This window comes from Pantherophis guttatus, chromosome 9, assembly GCF_059756535.1.
Source record: "Pantherophis guttatus breed Tessera chromosome 9, ASM5975653v1, whole genome shotgun sequence".
NCBI classification, from domain to species: Eukaryota; Metazoa; Chordata; class Lepidosauria; order Squamata; family Colubridae; genus Pantherophis; species Pantherophis guttatus.
This window is the reverse complement of record NC_142071.1, coordinates 30247994-30266027: the sequence shown is the minus strand read 5'-3', so window position 1 is coordinate 30266027 and position 18034 is coordinate 30247994. Positions and strand designations below refer to the sequence as shown.

The 18034-nt window shown below is 44.4% G+C and overlaps 1 protein-coding gene across 1 annotated transcript in view; it reads right to left on the bottom strand.

Annotated features, from left to right (window-relative positions):
• Positions 1 to 18034, bottom strand: part of SIK2 (salt inducible kinase 2) — a 67644-nt gene that overhangs the window by 15123 nt on the left and 34487 nt on the right. Inside the window, exons 4-7 of the mRNA XM_060695028.2 lie at positions 10246 to 10407; positions 4868 to 4992; positions 1856 to 1979; positions 452 to 672 (exon numbers count right to left, since the gene is read on the bottom strand). Coding sequence (XP_060551011.2) covers positions 452 to 672; positions 1856 to 1979; positions 4868 to 4992; positions 10246 to 10407 — 632 coding nt within the window. The remainder of the gene's footprint in view (positions 1 to 451; positions 673 to 1855; positions 1980 to 4867; positions 4993 to 10245; positions 10408 to 18034) is intronic.

Genomic DNA, 18034 nt, shown 5'->3' with positions numbered 1-18034 from the left:
TGCTGGTTGGGGAATTCTGGGAGTTTTTTTTATTTTATTTTTTAATTTGATTTATATGCCGCCCTTCTCCGGAGACTCAGGGTGGCTTACAATGCGTTAAGCAATAGCCTTCATACTTTTGTATATTTATACAAAGTCAGCTTATTGCCCCCACAAACTGGGTCCTCATTTCACCTACCTTAGAAAGGATGGAAGGCTGAGTCAACCTTGAGCCTGGCGAGAATCGAACCTGCAGAAATTGCAGGCAGCTGTGTTAATAACAGGGTGCACTAAACCACTGTACTATCAAGGCTCTTTTGAAGTTGAAGTCTGCATGTCTTCCAGTGGCCAAGGTTGAGAAATATGGGTCTGGCTGGGGGAATTCTGGGAGTTGAAGTCCACAGGTCTTAAAGCTGCCACTTTTGGAGGACCCTGGGTTAAATCATTTCTTAATGCTGGAGATTGTTTTTACCTCAATGGTCTTTTGCTGGTCAATTCCCAGGCTGTGCATCAACCTCAGGACTTGCTCGTTGTATTCTCCGATGGGAGGTCCGTTCTCTTGCCCCTGGGAATAGAGCGCGGGTCTTTGGACCGGAACCTCCATTAGCATCCACTTGTGCTCCTTAATCTGAGCAATGCTCAGTCTCTTGGATGGATCCAGAACCAGCATCCTCCGGATGAGATGCTCGCACTCTGCGCGGACCCCAAAAATGAGAAAGTGAGTTGGATACAGGAAGGGGAGCGTCTCGATATAGAATAGATATAATAATAGAATAACTTGACTGTCACTTCTGTATGTACACTAATCGGCATATACTGTGTTTCCCCGAAAATAAGACCCTGTTTTATATTTTTTTGAACCCCGAAATAAGTGCTTGGCCTTATTTTTGGAGAGGTCTTATTATTTTGGGGCACGTGGAGCAAGATGGGGCTCCTCTTGCCGTCTTATCTGATTTCCAGCTCTGTGTTTTAAGTATTTTTGGGGAGGGCTTATTTTCGGGGGGAGGCTTATTTTAGCGCATGAGCTCAAAAGCCCGACTGGGCTTATTATCAGGGGATGTCTTATTTTCAGGGAAACAGGGTATTAAAACGAAATTTCAATCAGAGGTAACCCAAACTTTAGTGCCATTAAGTTTAAGTTTACTTTATTGTCACTGCACTGCAACGAAATTAAATGCCATCTTAAATGTACATCATATATAAGAAAACTATAATAAAATAAAATAAAACAAAAACACACATCCTTCACATTCTACACGATTATTATTCACATTTCACCCATTATTACATCATCTATACATTACAAGCCATTGATACAGGTAATCATCCCTTAATGGCCCCTACTGGGACCAACAACTCCGTCGCTAAGTGACGCGGTTGTTAAGTGAAACATCAATGGACAAATGGCTGCAAAAGGTGAGGGAGTTAGCAAAGATGGCTAAACCAACTGCTTTGATTAAAGAATAAAAAAAACACAGTTCATTTTGTTTCTGCTTGGAAACCACTTCTGGACTTTGTGCTTGGGGAGGGAAAAAAATGAAACTTGGATTAGATAGGCTTGTCGTTAGAGAAGCGGAGAAGCTGTTGTGGCCCGTCTGCTTGTTGGAAACCAGTTGTTAAGGCTGCAAACGGTGATGTGGCCATGGGGAAACTGGTTGCAAAGTGCTCGAATGTCAATCATCTGACTATGAGGACAATGGACCAATCATAAGGGAGAGAATCGGCCCCTAAAGTGAGTTGTCCAAAGGCAAAAAAAAAAAAAAAAAAAAGCAGATCTTTGGGGACTTCTCTTCCCTTCCCATCTCCGTCACCTATAGCCGAGGACAGTCTGCAGGGAATGAAGGCGGAAAGACCCCAAAAGCAGCAGTAGCTGTACCTTCAGACATGAAATAGGGGATGCGGAACCTTCCTTCCAAAACTCTCTGCCGCAGGATGGGGAGAGTCGGTCCGTCGAAGGGCAAAGCGCCACAAACCAAGACGTAAAGGACCACGCCCATGCTCTGCAAAAGAGGATGGCGTGATCTGAGATCAGGGGACACAAGATGCCTTCAGCGCAACTCTGTTCCATACACAGTAGTCATCGTATCATGTTTCGTTTCCTTCCTTCCTTTTCTTTCCTTCCATTCCCATTTCCTTCCTTCCTTTCCTTCCTCCTCCCTTCCCTTCCCTTCCTCCCTCCCTCCCGTTTTTCCTTTCCTTCTCCCCCTTTCCTTCCTTCCTCTTCCCCTCCATTCCCATCTCCTTCTTTCCTTCCCTTCCTCCTCTTTCCTTCCTTCCTGCCCACTCCCATCTCCTTCCTTTCCTTTCTCCCTTTCTCCCTCCCTCCCACTCCCATCATTTTCCTCTCCTTTACTCTTCCTTCCTTTCCTCCTTCCCATTTTTCCTCTCCTTTACTCTCTCCCTCCCTTTCCCTCCTTCCTCTCTCCTACCCATTCTCATCTCCTTCCTTCCTTCCCTTCCTCCTCTTTCCTTCCTTCCTTCCTCCCCACTCCCATCTCCTTCCTTTCCTTTCTCCCTCCCTCCCTCCCACTTCCATCGTTTTCCTCTCCTTTACTCTTCCTTCCTTTCCTCCCTCCCATTTTTCCTCTCCTTTACTCTCTCCCTCCCTTTCCTTCCTTCCTCTCTCCCACCCATTCTCATCTCCTTCCTTCCCTTCCTCCTTCCTTCCTTTCCTCCCTCCCTCGTTTTTCCTTTCCTTCTCTGCCTCTCCTTCCTTCCACTCTCCCTCCCATTCCCATCTCCTTCTTTCCTTCCCTTCCTCCTCTTTCCTTCCTTCCTCCCCACTCCCATCTCCTTCTTTTCCTTTCTCCCTCCCTCCCTCCCTCCCACTCCTATCATTTTCCTCTCCTTTACTCTTCCTTCCTTTCCTCCCTCCCATTTTTCCTCTCCTTCCTTCCTCCCTCCCTCCCTCCCTCTCTCCTTCCCTCCCTCCCTCCCCAATTTTACAACATCTGGCCGAGCACTTCTCTGACCAGCCCTGGTTCCTATCAAAGGCACCATTAGGGAGCAAACATTGACCGGTTTTGTCAGCAAAGCTGGCCCCGCCCCGCCGATCTCCGTGCTCTAAGGCACATTCTTTCCTTCTGGGATCCACAAGGCAGGATGTTTTCGTTAGCAGCCCGGCCAAGTCAACAGCTCCTGCCATCAATCCCCGTTGTTTTGGCACGTTTGCGGAGAGCGTGAGGTGCTTTCGTCAGCCTGCTTGGGGTGTGCAGAGGATTTATTTGGAAGTGAAGGGCAGGGAACCCTGGGCAGGGGGGAGCTGCTCCTCATTACAGAGCCCTGATGGAGGAAACAGGCTCACTGGTCCAGCAGGGTGGGAGAGGACGGGCGCTGATGTTGGGACCCTGCCCTGCTTCCGATGGACCAACTTCAAAGATGGCCTTTGGTCCTTAAGGGACCCGCCCTACATCCGCCGTCCGGGCCTGCAACCAATCAGCAGATAGGCTGAACACTGCTGGAAAGAAAGCCAAGTCTCTAGACCACTTCGTGTTGTTCTTCCCTCGCCTTGCGTGACCCAAAAGGGTGGAAGACTTTGCCTCCAAATCCACAAGAGCCTGCAAAGGCACCCGCAGAAACCCTGCTAATCCCAGGAGAGGCTCAGAATGCATTAAAAAAAAAAAAAAACCTCATAAGGCCCTGGGCTCTGCTAGGTGTCCTCTGAGGGACTCTGGGGTCTCCCCCGTGTTTCCTTTTCCCTCAAGAGCTGCATGAAGGAAGGCAAGCAGAGGGCTTGGATGAGCCCTACAGCAGGACTGCCAAAGGCCAGGCTTTCTTCCCCCTAGAAAGCTAGCAGCCAAAAATCCCTCCAGCCTTTTGAGAATCTGGTGGGGTCTCCCAAGGGGGAAGAATTTAATCTGCTAAACCCAGCGTTGACATGCCAACACAGCTTGGTCCAGATGCAGGATGAGAGAGAGAAAGAGAGAGAAAATGAGAGAGGATGAGGGAGGGAGAGATAATGAGGGAGAGAAAGACAGAGAAAGAGAGAGAGAGGGAGATAGAGAGATAATGAGAGAGATAATGAGAGAAAGACAGAGAAAATGAGAGGGGGAGAGACAAAGAGAGAGAGGGGGGAGATAGAATAAGAGAGAGATAATGAGAGAAAGACAGAAAATGAGAGGGAGAGAGAGAAAATGAGAGAGAGAGAATGAGAGAGGGGGAGATAGAGAGATAATGAGAGAGAGATGAGAAAAAGACATAGAAAATGAGAGAGGGAGAGAGAGAATGAGAGAGAGAGAGATGAGAAAAAGACATAGAAAATGAGAGAGGGAGAGAGAGAATGAGAGAGAGAGAGATAGTGAGAGATAATGAGAGAAAAACAGAAAATGAGAGAGGGGGAGAGAGAAAATGAGAGAGAGAGATGAGAGAGATAACGAGAGAGGGAGAGAGAGAGATGAGAGATAATGAGAGAAAGACAGAAACTGAGAGAGGGGGAGAGAGAAAACGAGAGAGAGAGATGAGAGAGAGAAAATGAGGGAGGGAGAGAGAAAATGAGGGAGGGAGAGAGAAAATGAGAGAGTGAGAGAGATAATGAGACAGAGAGAGAAAATGAGAGGGAGAGAGAGAGAATGAGAGAGAGATAATGGGAGAAAGAGAGAAAATGAGAGAGGGGGAGAGAGAAAATGAGAGAGAGAGAGAAAGAAAGACAGAGAAAATGAGAGAGAGGGAGAAAGAGAGAGAGAGAAAGGAGGAGAATTGGAGTCCATTTTCTGCATCAGCTGAGCTGCTTCCCGTCTTGCAGGTTTCAACGGGAAGCCCTTTTTGGTCTCAAAGCTCCCTTCTTGCGACAAGGAGGAGGTATTTTTAGCAAGCCAGAAAAACAAAATGTAGAAAAGAAACAGGGCATTTCAAGAAAAAGGAAGTGCTCCGTTTAACATGATGCAGATACCCAAATGTCCAGCTGCGGCCCCTCGTACTGCTGGCCTTCGAAGACCTCGGGAGCTGCGTAAGGAGGACTTCCGCACCACGTGGTCAGAGGCTCCCCGCTTTTGTAGAAGTTTCCAAACCCAAAATCTGCAGAGGAGGAAGAAGAAGAAGAAGAAAAAAAAATCACCAGATGGACAAGAGATACTGCTGTTCTACCTGGCTAGGTCAAGAAAACACAAGTGGAAGATGATTTCTCATGGGTGCCAGCAGCCAGCGGAACTGGTAGCAGATTCGGACAGTGAGGAGGTTGGGGAGGAACATGGGCCAGTCCTGGAGCCTGGGGAGGGCTCTAATGAGGGCTCTGCGTCGGAGGCAGAGATGGGGCCAGAGCCGTCTGATAGTTGTCAGCTGCCTTCGGAGTCAAACATCAGTGAGGCAGAAGAACAGCTGGAGCCTGTTCCCAGTGTGCACATGCTCAGAGCTGCTAGGAAAAGGGAACAGCTAAGGAAGAAGGGTCGACTCAGGAGTAAAGCCACAGGTGAACGGTGAACGGCCCCTCCCATAGGGAATAAAAGAGGAGCAAAAGGGGAGGGGAGTTTGCAAGAGACAATTAGTTCACTTAATCGGTTCGTGACTCTCCGAGACTCCTTGCCAAGTTTTGAAGATATTGGCCTGGCAGCTCTCCAAGCCAGATAAGGTCTGTGACTGTAAAATTCACTCTTGAAAGACTTGGCTGGATGTGAATGAGAGGAATTCACAGTCACTTAATAAAAAGGGGTTTTTGTTGGGACGAGGAGTCTGCTTCCTGTTCTTGGGAAGCCTAGGTCAGAACATATATGTAGAATACAGCAGTCTCTAACCCCAGGAGTCAAATTCAATGTCCCTTACATGTCACTTAAACGTTTTTGCTTAAATTTCTACGAAAAATGTAATGTTCTTGGAAGTCTCAACTGGTGGGACCACTGGAGACTGGAAGTGGGTGTTTTGGTTTTTTTTTTTTTCTTCCTTTCTAAAAAGGCAACTGGACTTCCTTGGTCTTTTTCTTTGAAAACGTTTCGTTTCTTCATCCAAGAAGCTTCTTCAGTTCTTCTAGGACATCGATAACTACGAGACTGCCTTCTGCCTCCGATAGCCTCCCACCGACCAGTACGCTCCCACAGAGAGGGTCTCCTCAGGGTGCCGTCGGTTAGACAGTGTCGACTGGCGACCCCCAGGGGGAGTCTAAAAATGAAGTTTTAGGAGACCCCCCCCGCCTTTGCTATTTGATTCAAAAAGCTCAGCCGACTCCAGTTGGCATTTCGAAAGGAGGCGACCCGTGGCAGCTTAGATGGGGAAGTTGAAAAAAAAAAAAAAACATCTGGGGATGAAAAAAAAAAACCCCTGCACTGTTCCACCGTTGCTAAGAAACTGCCTGGGACACCTGAGGAAATCACCTGGCATCAGGCTTGGCTGGAGGCCGACTGGACCTCTCCTCCCTCTGCTTCGTCTTCTTCCCCCCTGCCTGGTTTGACCTCTCCAAATATCCATTTCACGGATTCACAATCATGTTTGTACTTATATCTGTTATCTCAGAGGTCTTCAAACTTGGCAGCTTTAAGACTTGTGGACTTCAGCTCCCAGAATTCTGGGAGTTGAAGTCCACAAGCCTTAAAGCTGCCAAGTTTGAAGACCTCTGGTATAGATAGGTAGGTAGGTAGATAGATAAGATAGATAGATAGATAAGATAGGTAGGTAGATAGGTAGATAGGTAAGTAGGTATAGAAGATGGATGGATAGATAGATAGATAAATAGATACATAGATAGGTAAGATAGGTAGATAGGAAGGTAGATATAGAAGATGGATGGATGGATGGATGGATGGATGGATGGATAGATAGATAAATAGATAGGTAAGATAGGTAGATAGGAAGGTAGATATAGAAGATGGATGGATGGATGGATGGATAGATAGATAGATAAGGTAGGTAGGTAGGTAGATATAGAAGATGGATAGATAGATAAGATAGGTTTCTGCAACCATTCATCGTATGTTTTAGCCTCCAGTCCCCTAATCATCTTGGTTGCTCTTCCCTGCACTCTTTCTAGAGTCTATCTATCTATCTATCTATCTATCTATCTATCTATCTATCTATCTATCTATCTATCTATCTATGCCAGAGGTCTTCAAACTTGGCAGCTTTAATTCGTTAACTTCAACTCTGGGAGTTGAAGTCCACAAGTCTTAAAGCTGCCACGTTCGAAGACCTCTGTGTTATCTAATACGTGTGTGACGAAAATAAATAAATACATACAATAAAAATAAATACAATTTGAAAGGGCCAACGTGGAAGCTGTGGATCAGCCTGACCGAATGGAGCAATTTCTGGTTTCCCAAATATATAGGTTGTTGCTCCAATCCATTCACACACACACACACACACACACACACACACACACACATCTTCCAAGGAAGGGTTGAAATCCCCACCTCCTGAAGGGCCTGAGCATTGCAAAAAAATAAATAAAATTAAATTAAATTGGTGGCTGAAAAGGGCAGAACTTCTGAGCGAAGAAGGAGCCAAGTGTGAAGGGTAGAGGAGACAATGGAGGAACCAGAAGGACCTGTTTCTCCTCTTTCACGAGTTAACGTCACCTGCCCAGTCAGCCTCCGGCAACGAGGCAGCCAGAGGGAGGGGAGGGAGGGGTGTGGATTCGAACTAGCGCCAGCACAGTCCTTGGTGGGAAAGCCTCCAGGAGACATGGAAGTGTGTGCAGTTTCATTTGTCTCGGCAGTCTGTTCTTTCGCACGCTGCTGTCAAAGAGTCACCCGGCGGTGTTAGCTTGTAAATCGAGGCTTTCTTTCTAAAGAGGCTGCCCTGATTTCTGGGGCACAGAGAGGCGGTGGTTTTTTTTGCAACCAATCCCTTCCTTCCTGGGTCAAATGCCTTGTGTGTGTGTGTGTGTGTGTGTGTGTGTGTGTGTGTGTGTGTGTGTGTGTGTGTGTGTGTGTGTGTGTGTGTATTTGGGTGAACGTGCATCTGATCTCTGGTGAATTTCAGGAGAACCGGATGGGTAAATGCCACAGAACTGTGGGGTTCTTGGTGCTCTCTCGGATGTTTCATTTCCTGACCTGCTAACAGAATCAGCACTAAAAGGCCCTTGTATATAAATTCCCCTTCCTTCTGGCACTGATGATGTTCCCTACTTGGGTCATGAAATGTCTGCAAGAAAACAACCAGGCTCAGAGAGCACCAAGGACCCTTCAGTCCTCCTCCTCCTTTCCACAAACCCTCCTCCCTTCTAGCACTGAAGATGTTCCCTAGTTGGGTCATGAAATGTCTGTAAGAAAACCAAGCTCAGAGAGCACCAAAGACCCCACAGTCTGTCTTCTTTCTTTTTCTTTCTTTCTTTCTTTCTTTCTTTCTTTCTTTCTTTCTTTCTTTCTTTCTTTCTTTCTTTTTCTTTCTTTCTTTCTTTCTTCTTTCTTTCTTTCCTCCTTCTTTCCTTTCTTTCTTTCTTTCCCTTCCTTCCTTTCTTCCTCTCCTCCTTCTTCCCCCTCCCTTCTAGCACTGAAGATGTTTCCTAGTTGGGTCATGAAACGTCTGCAAGAAAACCAAGCTCAGAGAGCACCAAAGACCCCACAGTCTGTCTTCCTTCCTTCCTTCCTTCCTTCCTTCCTTCCTTCCTTCCTTCCTTCCTTCCTTCCTTCCTTCCTTCCTTCTTTCTTTCTTTCTTTCTTTCTTTCTTTCTTTCTTTCTTTCTTCCTTCCTTCCTTCCTTCCTTCCTTTTCTCCTTCTTCCCCCTCCCTTCTAGTGCTGAAGATGTTCCCTAGTTGGGTCATGAAACGTCTGCAGGAAAACCAAGCTCAGAGAGCACCAAAGACCCCACAGTCAGTCTTCTTTCTTTCTTTCTTTCTTTCTTTCTTTCTTTCTTTCTTTCTTTCTTTCTTTCTTTCTTTCTTTCTTTCTTTCTTTCTCTCCCTTCCTTCCTTCCTTCCTTCCTTCCTTCCTTCCTTCCTTCCTTCCTTCCTTCCTTCCTTCCTTCCTCTTCTCCTTCTTCCCCCTCCCTTCTAGCACTGAAGATGTTCCCTGATGGGTGCATTTAGTACTGTATTTCCCCAAAAATTAAGACCTAACCAGAAAGTAAGCCCTAATGCATCTTTTGGAGCAAAAATTATATTAAGACCTGGTCTTATTTTTGGGGAAACATAGTAAGTACCAGCCAAGAGTTGCAAAAATATCGAAATCTTTTAACAGCATAAAATGGTCCTTTACAAGCAAGTAGAAATGACAATATTTTATCCAAACCCAATTGGGAACCACCAAGGTTTATTTTCCAGATCGTGGTTCTCTCTCCATTCAAACTACCCCAGATGCAAAATTAAACTACAATAATAGATGACCTCCGTTACTAATGCCAGCTGCTCTGAAGTCATTTCAGCATCCATTCCCGCTTCCCTATTGCTGTCAACCCCTCTGGAACTCAATGCCCGCAATTCTGAGTTCCTCCTTCTTGGAACCAAACGCTCTCTGCCGAAGTTGCAAGAGATCATTTCTTCCAAGAACTTGACAGCGTTACAAAACACTCGAGAAGCTCAAACATCTCCCCGCTTCTCGTTCCTCTCAAAAAAAAAAAATTTAAAATTCTAGTCGGGCAATCCAAGAACCCTTTGCATTATACAGAGTCAGAAAGGGAAATTATCCTACTGCGGCAAACATCTGCTGTATTTAAATTTGTAATTAAAACGGAATCAAGCGTGCTAAAATAACCCGAGAGTTTCCATTTTTGAGTTGCTGCTGCTCTAACCCACCCTCCCCAAATTAATTAATTTGATTGTAACCTACACATCTGGCAGGAGGTGGTAGGGGTTGCTACGGCACTGCAAACAGGAGTAAAACTCCGCAACGTTCAAAATGATTGTGATTTGGCCAAGAAGAGGGGGGAAAGGTCATGCAGGAGCAATTTTTAGCAAGACTTTAGGGCCAATTTTATCTAATACACATGAGTGCAAGTAGGATGGGGGGTGGGCTATTGTTTTTAATTTTATATGTATGTATGTATGTATGTATGTATGTATGTATGTATGTATGTATGTATGTATGTATATAGTTTGTTTTTTGATTTATATGCCGCCCTTCTCTGGAGACTCAGGGCAGCTTACAGTGCGTTAAGCAATAGCCTTCATACTTTTGTATATTTATACAAAGTCAGCTTATTGCCCCCACAATCCAGGTCCTCAATTTACCTACCTTAGAAAGGATGGAAGGCTGAGTCAACCTTGAGAGAGAGATAGATAGATAGATAGATAGATAGATAGATAGATAGATAGATAGATAATAAATTCTATAAATAAATAAATAAATAAACAAACAAACAAACACCCCCACACTCCATGCGGAAGTGATTGATGTCTGAAATACCTGCTATCTTAATATTCATGTTGTTATCGAGCAGGAGATTCTCGGCTTTGAGATCCCGGTGTACGATCTTCCGGCCGTGACAATATTCCACAGCTGAGAGGATCTGCCAGAATTTGCGCCTGGCATCCGTCTCGCTCAAACGTCCCCGGTTGGCCAGGTAATCTGCGGAAAGAGGAAAGGCGAAAGGTGAATTGGACGGAAGGCAGCTCAGGAGGTGCTTCGGGGGGTGTGTGTGTGTCCCCGGGGCTGGGTGGGGAGGAGGGGGGGTCTCTCCTCTCTCCCAAATTGGGAAGCCGAGCGTGGCAGCATCTCGTAACGGGGCAACAGGAGGGGATGCTTTGAGCTGGGAGAGTTCATAGGTAGGTGGAAGTTCCTGCATTTGTATGCAGGGCTGCCTGCTCTGCCTGGCTTGATGGAAAACAGAAAGGAGGCACGGCCAATTCTTCCCTGGAAGAGCGAATGGCCTTTCTTCCTTCCTAGGACATTCTGTCCTGGCTCAAAGTGTTGCTTGGAGGCCACCTGGAATTTTCTGCGTGTGCCTGGGAATGGGTGGGGTGTGGGGAAGGGAGGGAGAGAAAGAGAGAGAGAGGGAGGGAGAGTGAATGGGAGGGAGGGAGAGAGAAAAAGAGAGAGGGAGAAAGAGAAGGAGGGAAAGAGAGAGAAGGGAGAGAGAAAGAGAGAGAAGGAGGGAGGGAGGGAGAAAGAGAGAGAGAAGGAGGGAGGGACAGAGAAAGAGAGAGGGGGAGGGAGAGAGAGAAAAAGAGGGGGAGAGAGAGGGAAAGAAAGAAAAGGAGAGGGAGAGAGAAAAAGAGAGGGAGGGAGAGAAAGAGAGGGAGAGACTAAGGGAGAGAGGGAAAGAGGAGGGAGAGGGGGAGAGAGGGAGAAAGACTTCAATGCTTTCAGCCCTCCTTAACGCCGTACAGGTTGGCAGGAAGTCAGGGCTAACCCAGCCATCTGGTACATTTTCTCACAAGGTTCAGGATTCGAGACCTCCTGCTTCTGCGAAAAGTGAAGCGAGGTCTTTTTCTTTTGATTATTAATTGTTTTTAATTTTTTTTTTTTTTTTGCAAAGCTCGGGACAGCAGTCAAGTAAGACATCGCCAGATGTCCTGGCCTTACCCTGCAGGAACTTCCTCCTTCCATTTTCTGATAGGGCAACTATGCTCTGGGTGAAAAATCACAAACAGGAAGAGGCATCTGAGGCTAGAACTGAAGTCCTAAGGAAGGGCTTTCGGTTATGTTCTCACACCTGTTTATAAGGTTATTATTATTATTTTTCTGAACTACACTCCCCACCCCTCCAAAACTATATTCCCTAAACCAGGGATCTCCAACCTTGGCAACTTTTAAGACTTGTGGACTTCAACTCCCAGAATTCCTCAGCCAGCTTTGCTGGGTCTTTAGATCAGGGGTCTCCAACCTTGGCAACTTTTAAGACTTGTGGACTTCAACTCCCAGAATTCCTCAGCCAGCTTTGCTGGGTCTTTAGATCAGGGGTCTCCAACCTTGGCAACTTTTAAGACTTGTGGGCTTCAACTCCCAGAATTCCTCAGCCAGCTTTGCTGGGTCTTTAGATCTGGGGTCTCCAACCTTGGCAACTTTTAAGACTTGTGGGCTTCAACTCCCAGAATTCCTCAGCCAGCTTTGCTGGGTCTTTAGATCTGGGGTCTCCAACCTTGGCAACTTTTAAGACTTGTGGACTTCAACTCCCAGAATTCCTCAGCCAGCTTTGCTGGTTCTTTAGATCAGGGGTCTCCAACCTTGGCAACTTTAAGACTCGTGGACTTCAACTCCCAGAATTCCTCAGCCAGCTTTGCTGGGTCTTTAGATCAGGGGTCTCCAACCTTGGCAACTTTTAAGACTTGTGGGCTTCAACTCCCAGAATTCCTCAGCCAGCTTTGCTGGGTCTTTAGATCTGGGGTCTCCAACCTTGGCAACTTTTAAGACTTGTGGGCTTCAACTCCCAGAATTCCTCAGCCAGCTTTGCTGGGTCTTTAGATCAGGGGTCTCCAACCTTGGCAACTTTAAGACTCGTGGACTTCAACTCCCAGAATTCCTCAGCCAGCTTTGCTGGGTCTTTAGATCAGGGGTCTCCAACCTTGGCAACTTTTAAGACTTGTGGGCTTCAACTCCCAGAATTCCTCAGCCAGCTTTGCTGGGTCTTTAGATCTGGGGTCTCCAACCTTGGCAACTTTTAAGACTTGTGGGCTTCAACTCCCAGAATTCCTCAGCCAGCTTTGCTGGGTCTTTAGATCTGGGGTCTCCAACCTTGGCAACTTTTAAGACTTGTGGACTTGTGGACTTCAACTCCCAGAATTCCTCAGCCACATTTGCTGGTTCTTTTGATCAGGGGTCTCCAACCTTGGCAACTTTAAGACTTGTGGACTTCAACCCCCAGAATTCCTCAGCCAGCTTTGCTGGGTCTTTAGATCAGGGGTCTCCAACCTTGGCAACTTTTAAGACTTGTGGGCTTCAACTCCCAGAATTCCTCAGCCAGCTTTGCTGGTTCTTTAGATCAGGGGTCTCCAACCTTGGCAACTTTTAAGACTTGTGGGCTTCAACTCCCAGAATTCCTCAGCCAGCTTTGCTGGGTCTTTAGATCTGGGGTCTCCAACCTTGGCAACTTTTAAGACTTGTGGGCTTCAACTCCCAGAATTCCTCAGCCAGCTTTGCTTGTTCTTTAGATCAGGGGTCTCCAACCTTGGCAACTTTTAAGACTTGTGGGCTTCAACTCCCAGAATTCTTCAGCCAGCTTTGCTGGTTCTTTAGATCAGGGGTCTCCAACCTTGGCAACTTTTAAGACTTGTGGACTTCAACTCCCAGAATTCCTCAGCCAGCAAAGCTGGCTGAGGAATTCTGGGAATTGAAGTCCACAAGTCTTAAAGTTGCCAAGGTTGGAGACCCCTGCCCTAAACTACATTCCTCTCCAAAAGCGAAGTTTTAAGGTCTTTCTGGAACCCCAGGAGGGCAGGATACGTGTCAGAGATGGGGCCCGTTTTCTAGATCCCTTTTAAGACGAGCCAGAGGGCATACCGTCTTTATTATAAAGGTCAGCCTTTCATTTCGGAAAGCTGTCCTTTAGATTTATTTATTTTGCAAAAAGCTCCCTTCTGTCCTTTACGCGGGGCCCTTTCCTGCAAATGGTACCACTTAATGCGCGCTCTTTCAAATTCATGCGAAACATGTGAAGAGGGGAATTGCCCTTTCAAAATAAACAAGTTTGCATCATGTGCCCTTCGATGTTTTCAGTATTTTTTTTTATTAGAACAAGCCTTTTTTTTGTAAAAGTTTGCCCTTCAAGTTTTTCTTGCAAAGCTAAGTTCTAAACATAAACAACTAAAAAAAAAAGAAAAGAAAAAAGAAAAAATTGTCCTCTTTCAGATTTTTTTTCCCAGGCTTGTCCTTTATTTTTTCCCTTAAATTTTTTCTTGCAAAGCTAAGTTCTAAATGTAAAAAAACGAAAGAAAAATGACCGTCTTTTAGATTTTTCCTTTTATTTTTCCACGAGAAAATAAGGTCATATACCAAGGAGAAAACTGGAACCAGGATAGATTTGATTTAAATCGAGTTGATTTAAATCACAATTTAAATAATGATTTAAATCACTAGTAAAAAGGCTTGATTTAAATCAACTCGATTTAAATCATAATTTTTTAAAGAGCAACTGTCATCTCTGCTCCTCCTTTGACCCACTGTTGACTCACCGATAGTCCCAGTGTTGCAGAATATACAGCCTCCTGCTACATAACTAAGCTCCATTTCATGCTGAATAAACTAAATTATTTATGTATCTTAAATAGAAAACTATCTTACCATAGATTTTTACCCCAAAAGTTTTTTATTAAAATAAATTCGATAAAAATCAAAAAAATCCGATTTAAATAAAAAAAATCCGATTTAAATAAAAAAAAATCTGATTTTTTTTAAAAAAAATCATTGATTTTTATCCACCCTGACTGGAACGCATGCCACCCTGCCCGAAAGGTGCCCGAAACGATAGGAAAATAGTATCTTAGTAACGAATGGATGGGGAAAAGAAATAAAGAAGGAAATAGAGATTAAATATTAATTAATTAACAAAATCTATATGAATATTATTATATTTAGTCTTAGAGAGTTGAGCACTATTATCTTTAAGTGTTTTGAAATCAAATCTAGCTTTAAGAAACAATATCAAATAAAAGACAAGTAATAATGCATGTAGATGTATATATGTATATAATTGCACCAATGAACCGAAAATGTACTGAATGTATCACTATATGTTATAATAAAAATCAATTTAAAAAAAAAAGGAAAATAGTATCTTTCAGATGAGCCCCTTTGTAAAAAACCAAGAGCGCAAACACACTACGCTTCTATTCATCACACAGTTTCAGCCAATACAGGTAGACTGATGTTTGACGTTACAACGGCACGGGGGGGGGAAAATGTGACTTATGATCCTTGCAGTGCGCCCCCCACTCCAAATCCCAGCGATCAAAATTCGGGCACTTGGCAACCTGCCCCAACCAAGAGAAAATCCACCCTTCTTCCATGCCCCCCTTCTTCCCTTGCCAAGAAGGGCTTAGCAACCCCTTCCCTTGCCAAGAACGTTTTAGTCAACGTGGGGTTTACTAAAACCCATCTCGGCGCCTGCCTCTTTAAGACGATTTATACAGATTGGGGTGGACACGCAACGGATGGGAGTGGAAAAAAGTCCTGACCTTCTATGGTGCATGCACGAGGTGTGTATGTGTTTGTGTGTTTCTTCGGAAATGGACAATCAACACAGCCGCTGGCAGCTACGCAAGAGAGGAAGGGGGGGAAGCCAGTGGGTTAATCCAGATTTGCATCGACGGAGAGGCCGTTTCTAAAGCACCTGGAAAAAAACTGTGGTCGATTATTTCAAATTGCTTTTGCAGGACACACTCATAAAATGGGGGAAAAAAAGGCTCTTTTGTTCCTTTAAAACGTATTTAATTAGCTAGACCGGCGGGGGAAGAGAGAGAGAGAAATTAAAGGTGTTTTTTTTTTTTTTTTTAAAAAGATATTTCGTATATATCTTTATAGAAAACAGGACTCTGCAACCAAACTGCAACTGAAGTCTCCAGGAAGAGATCAAAGGGGCTGAATTTCTCCCCCCCATCCTGCCCGCCCCCCCCAGTATAAACAAAAGGAGATGATGTAACCACGGATGCCAGCCTCGCTCGCCTTTGCAATAATCTCACCGTCAGATCTGATTAGTGGTTTTAACTTACGGATTTTCAGTCCAACGGGTTATACAATTGCCAGGCCACCAAACGAGGTTGGCCTAGAAACCTCGGGTCTCAGGAAGAGATGAATTTGGGGTGGGGTGTAGAGGAAATAAGCCCCCCTCTAAATAAGCAGTCCTGTTGAGGTGGGGGTAGAGCACCCCCCATTTTGTATGCTTTCGCGATTTACGCGATGACTTGCAAAGTTAGGCGGCGAGCTGCGTTCGTATTTATAAGGGATGCAAAGGGTAAGGGAAAAAAAAAAAAGAAGTTGTGTTAAACTTTGGTTGAGTTGTGTTCCTTTTTTTGTATGGGGGACAAAGGGTAAGGAAATCAGCTCTGCGCCAACTTCCCCAGGAAGGGATCTTTTAAGGGCTGCATTCGGGACTTTTGGGGAAGTTGATTATTATAATATATTTATTTTATTTTTTTATTTTTTAATATGGACTTAGTGCCGTGTTTTTCAACCTTGGCAGCTTGAAGGCGGGTGGACTTCAACTCCCAGAATCTGCCAAGGCTGAGAAACGCTGAATTAGCATATAGCTGGCTGGGGAATCCTGGGAGTTGAAGTCCACCTGTCTTCAAAGCTGCCAAGATTGAGAAATGCTAAATTAGGTTATTTATTCTTGCTGCCTTCCATCCTTCCGAGGTGGGTAAAAATGAGGACCCAGATTGTTGGGGGGGCAAGAGGCTGACTCTGTAAACCGCTTAGAGAGGGCTGTAAAAGCATGGTGAAGCGGTATATAAGTCTAACTTCTATTCCTATTGTTATTTCCTTTAAGGGAATAAAAAAGGAGGGCTAAATAATCATAAAGCAAATTTATTCGCCTTGCTCCATAAGCAGTAGATCAGGTAAGGTGGGCCCTTAAACGTTGCTACCTGATGAGATCCAAGAGCCGTGTGTGTGTGTGTGTGTGTGTGTGTGTGTGTGTGTGTGTGTGTGTGGTGGCCCCCTAAAAACTTTGGGGAGCAAAGCCTTCTCCCTTGAGGTTCAGCAGGTGCCTAGCCTCCTGAAAAACATTTTGGACCAGGCTTCCCAGCCCCTCCAAAGTGCTGGGCCGAAATGAGGTGGATGGGAGGATTTAACCACGGACTCTACATCAGGTAATCCTCAATTTATGTCCATTTGTTTAATGACTGTGCAACAGTAATGGCAGCAGTTTAAAAAAAGGGACTTACGACATAGGTCCTCATAGGACCTATGACTCTTGCAGTGCCCCCACGGTCACACGATCAAAATTTGGGCGCTTGGCAACCAACACATATTAATAAATATTTCCACATTTGTTAAAAGGTTAATGGTAATGATGATTAACGTTTTTCCTAGGGTTGGGATCCTAGTGTTGGAAGAAACCTCTCTTGCAGCACGGACGTGGTCCATTTGGAGCAGAGGTCTCCAAATGTGGCAACTTTAAGACTTGGGGACTTCAATTCCCAAAATTGAAGACTTGGGGACTTCAATTCCCAAAATTGAAGACTTGGGGACTTCAATTCCCAAAATTGAGTCCTCAGGGAGAAGGGCGGCATAGAAATTTAAATAAATAAATAAATAAATAAATTTAAATAAATAAATAAATAAATTTAAATAAATAAATAAATAAATAAATTTAAATAAATAAATAAATAAATTTAAATAAATAAATAAAATTCCGCAGGCAGCATGATTAACTGAGGAATTCTGGGAGTTGAAGTCCCCAAGTCTTAAATTTGCCAAGTTTGGAGACCCCTGATTTGGAGTTTTCTTCCTGATCTTCATCTTGTTTCCGTTAGCAATCGGACTTTCCAAGACACGGATGTCTCTGAAAGCTGTCAATCTCCTTCCCCCAAGAAATCTCCACAGCCCTAACAGGTGGCTAAGATTTTATTTGCGTAGGGCCCCGTTGCAACGACACGTAGGATGCTACTACATCCAACCTTCAGAGGGGTTTTTTCCTCTTGGATCATCTCTGGCCACTCTTTGAGAAGAAAAGCAGATTAGAAGGGCACCAGTCTGATTTTAATTACTACAGGCAGCCTGAAAACAGTTGTGTGCTTCGAGAAGGCTTTTGAATTCAAGGGATGGGATTAAAAAAAAAAAAAAAACCAATAAAGTAATTATGACACTGTTGAAAAGGACAGATATTCAATCAACAATATGTCTCTGCACCAGTCAGGGGTGGGGGTGGGGAGGGGTGGGGGTTGAAGGTTGTGTGGGGATAAAATGGTTGTCTAATTTTTAATATAGTTAAAAGATAGATCAAGGTATTAATAGAGAAGTAAGAAAAATGGGGGAAATGTTATAATAAAGGGAATGACAATATTAAGACATGATAAATATTGGAGGAGTAAAAAGAAGGTTTAAAAGATGTACTCAGAAGATAAATTGAATGATGGATTATGTATTATTTGTTTGTTTACAATATTAAGGTATGATAAATATTGGAGGAGCAAAAAGAACACTTAAAAGATGTGTTCAGAAGATATAATGGTTGATTATGTATTGTTTGTTTGTTTGTTTATAAAATAAAAAAACTTTTTAATAAAAAAAAGATTTGGATCTAAGAAATTTATAAACA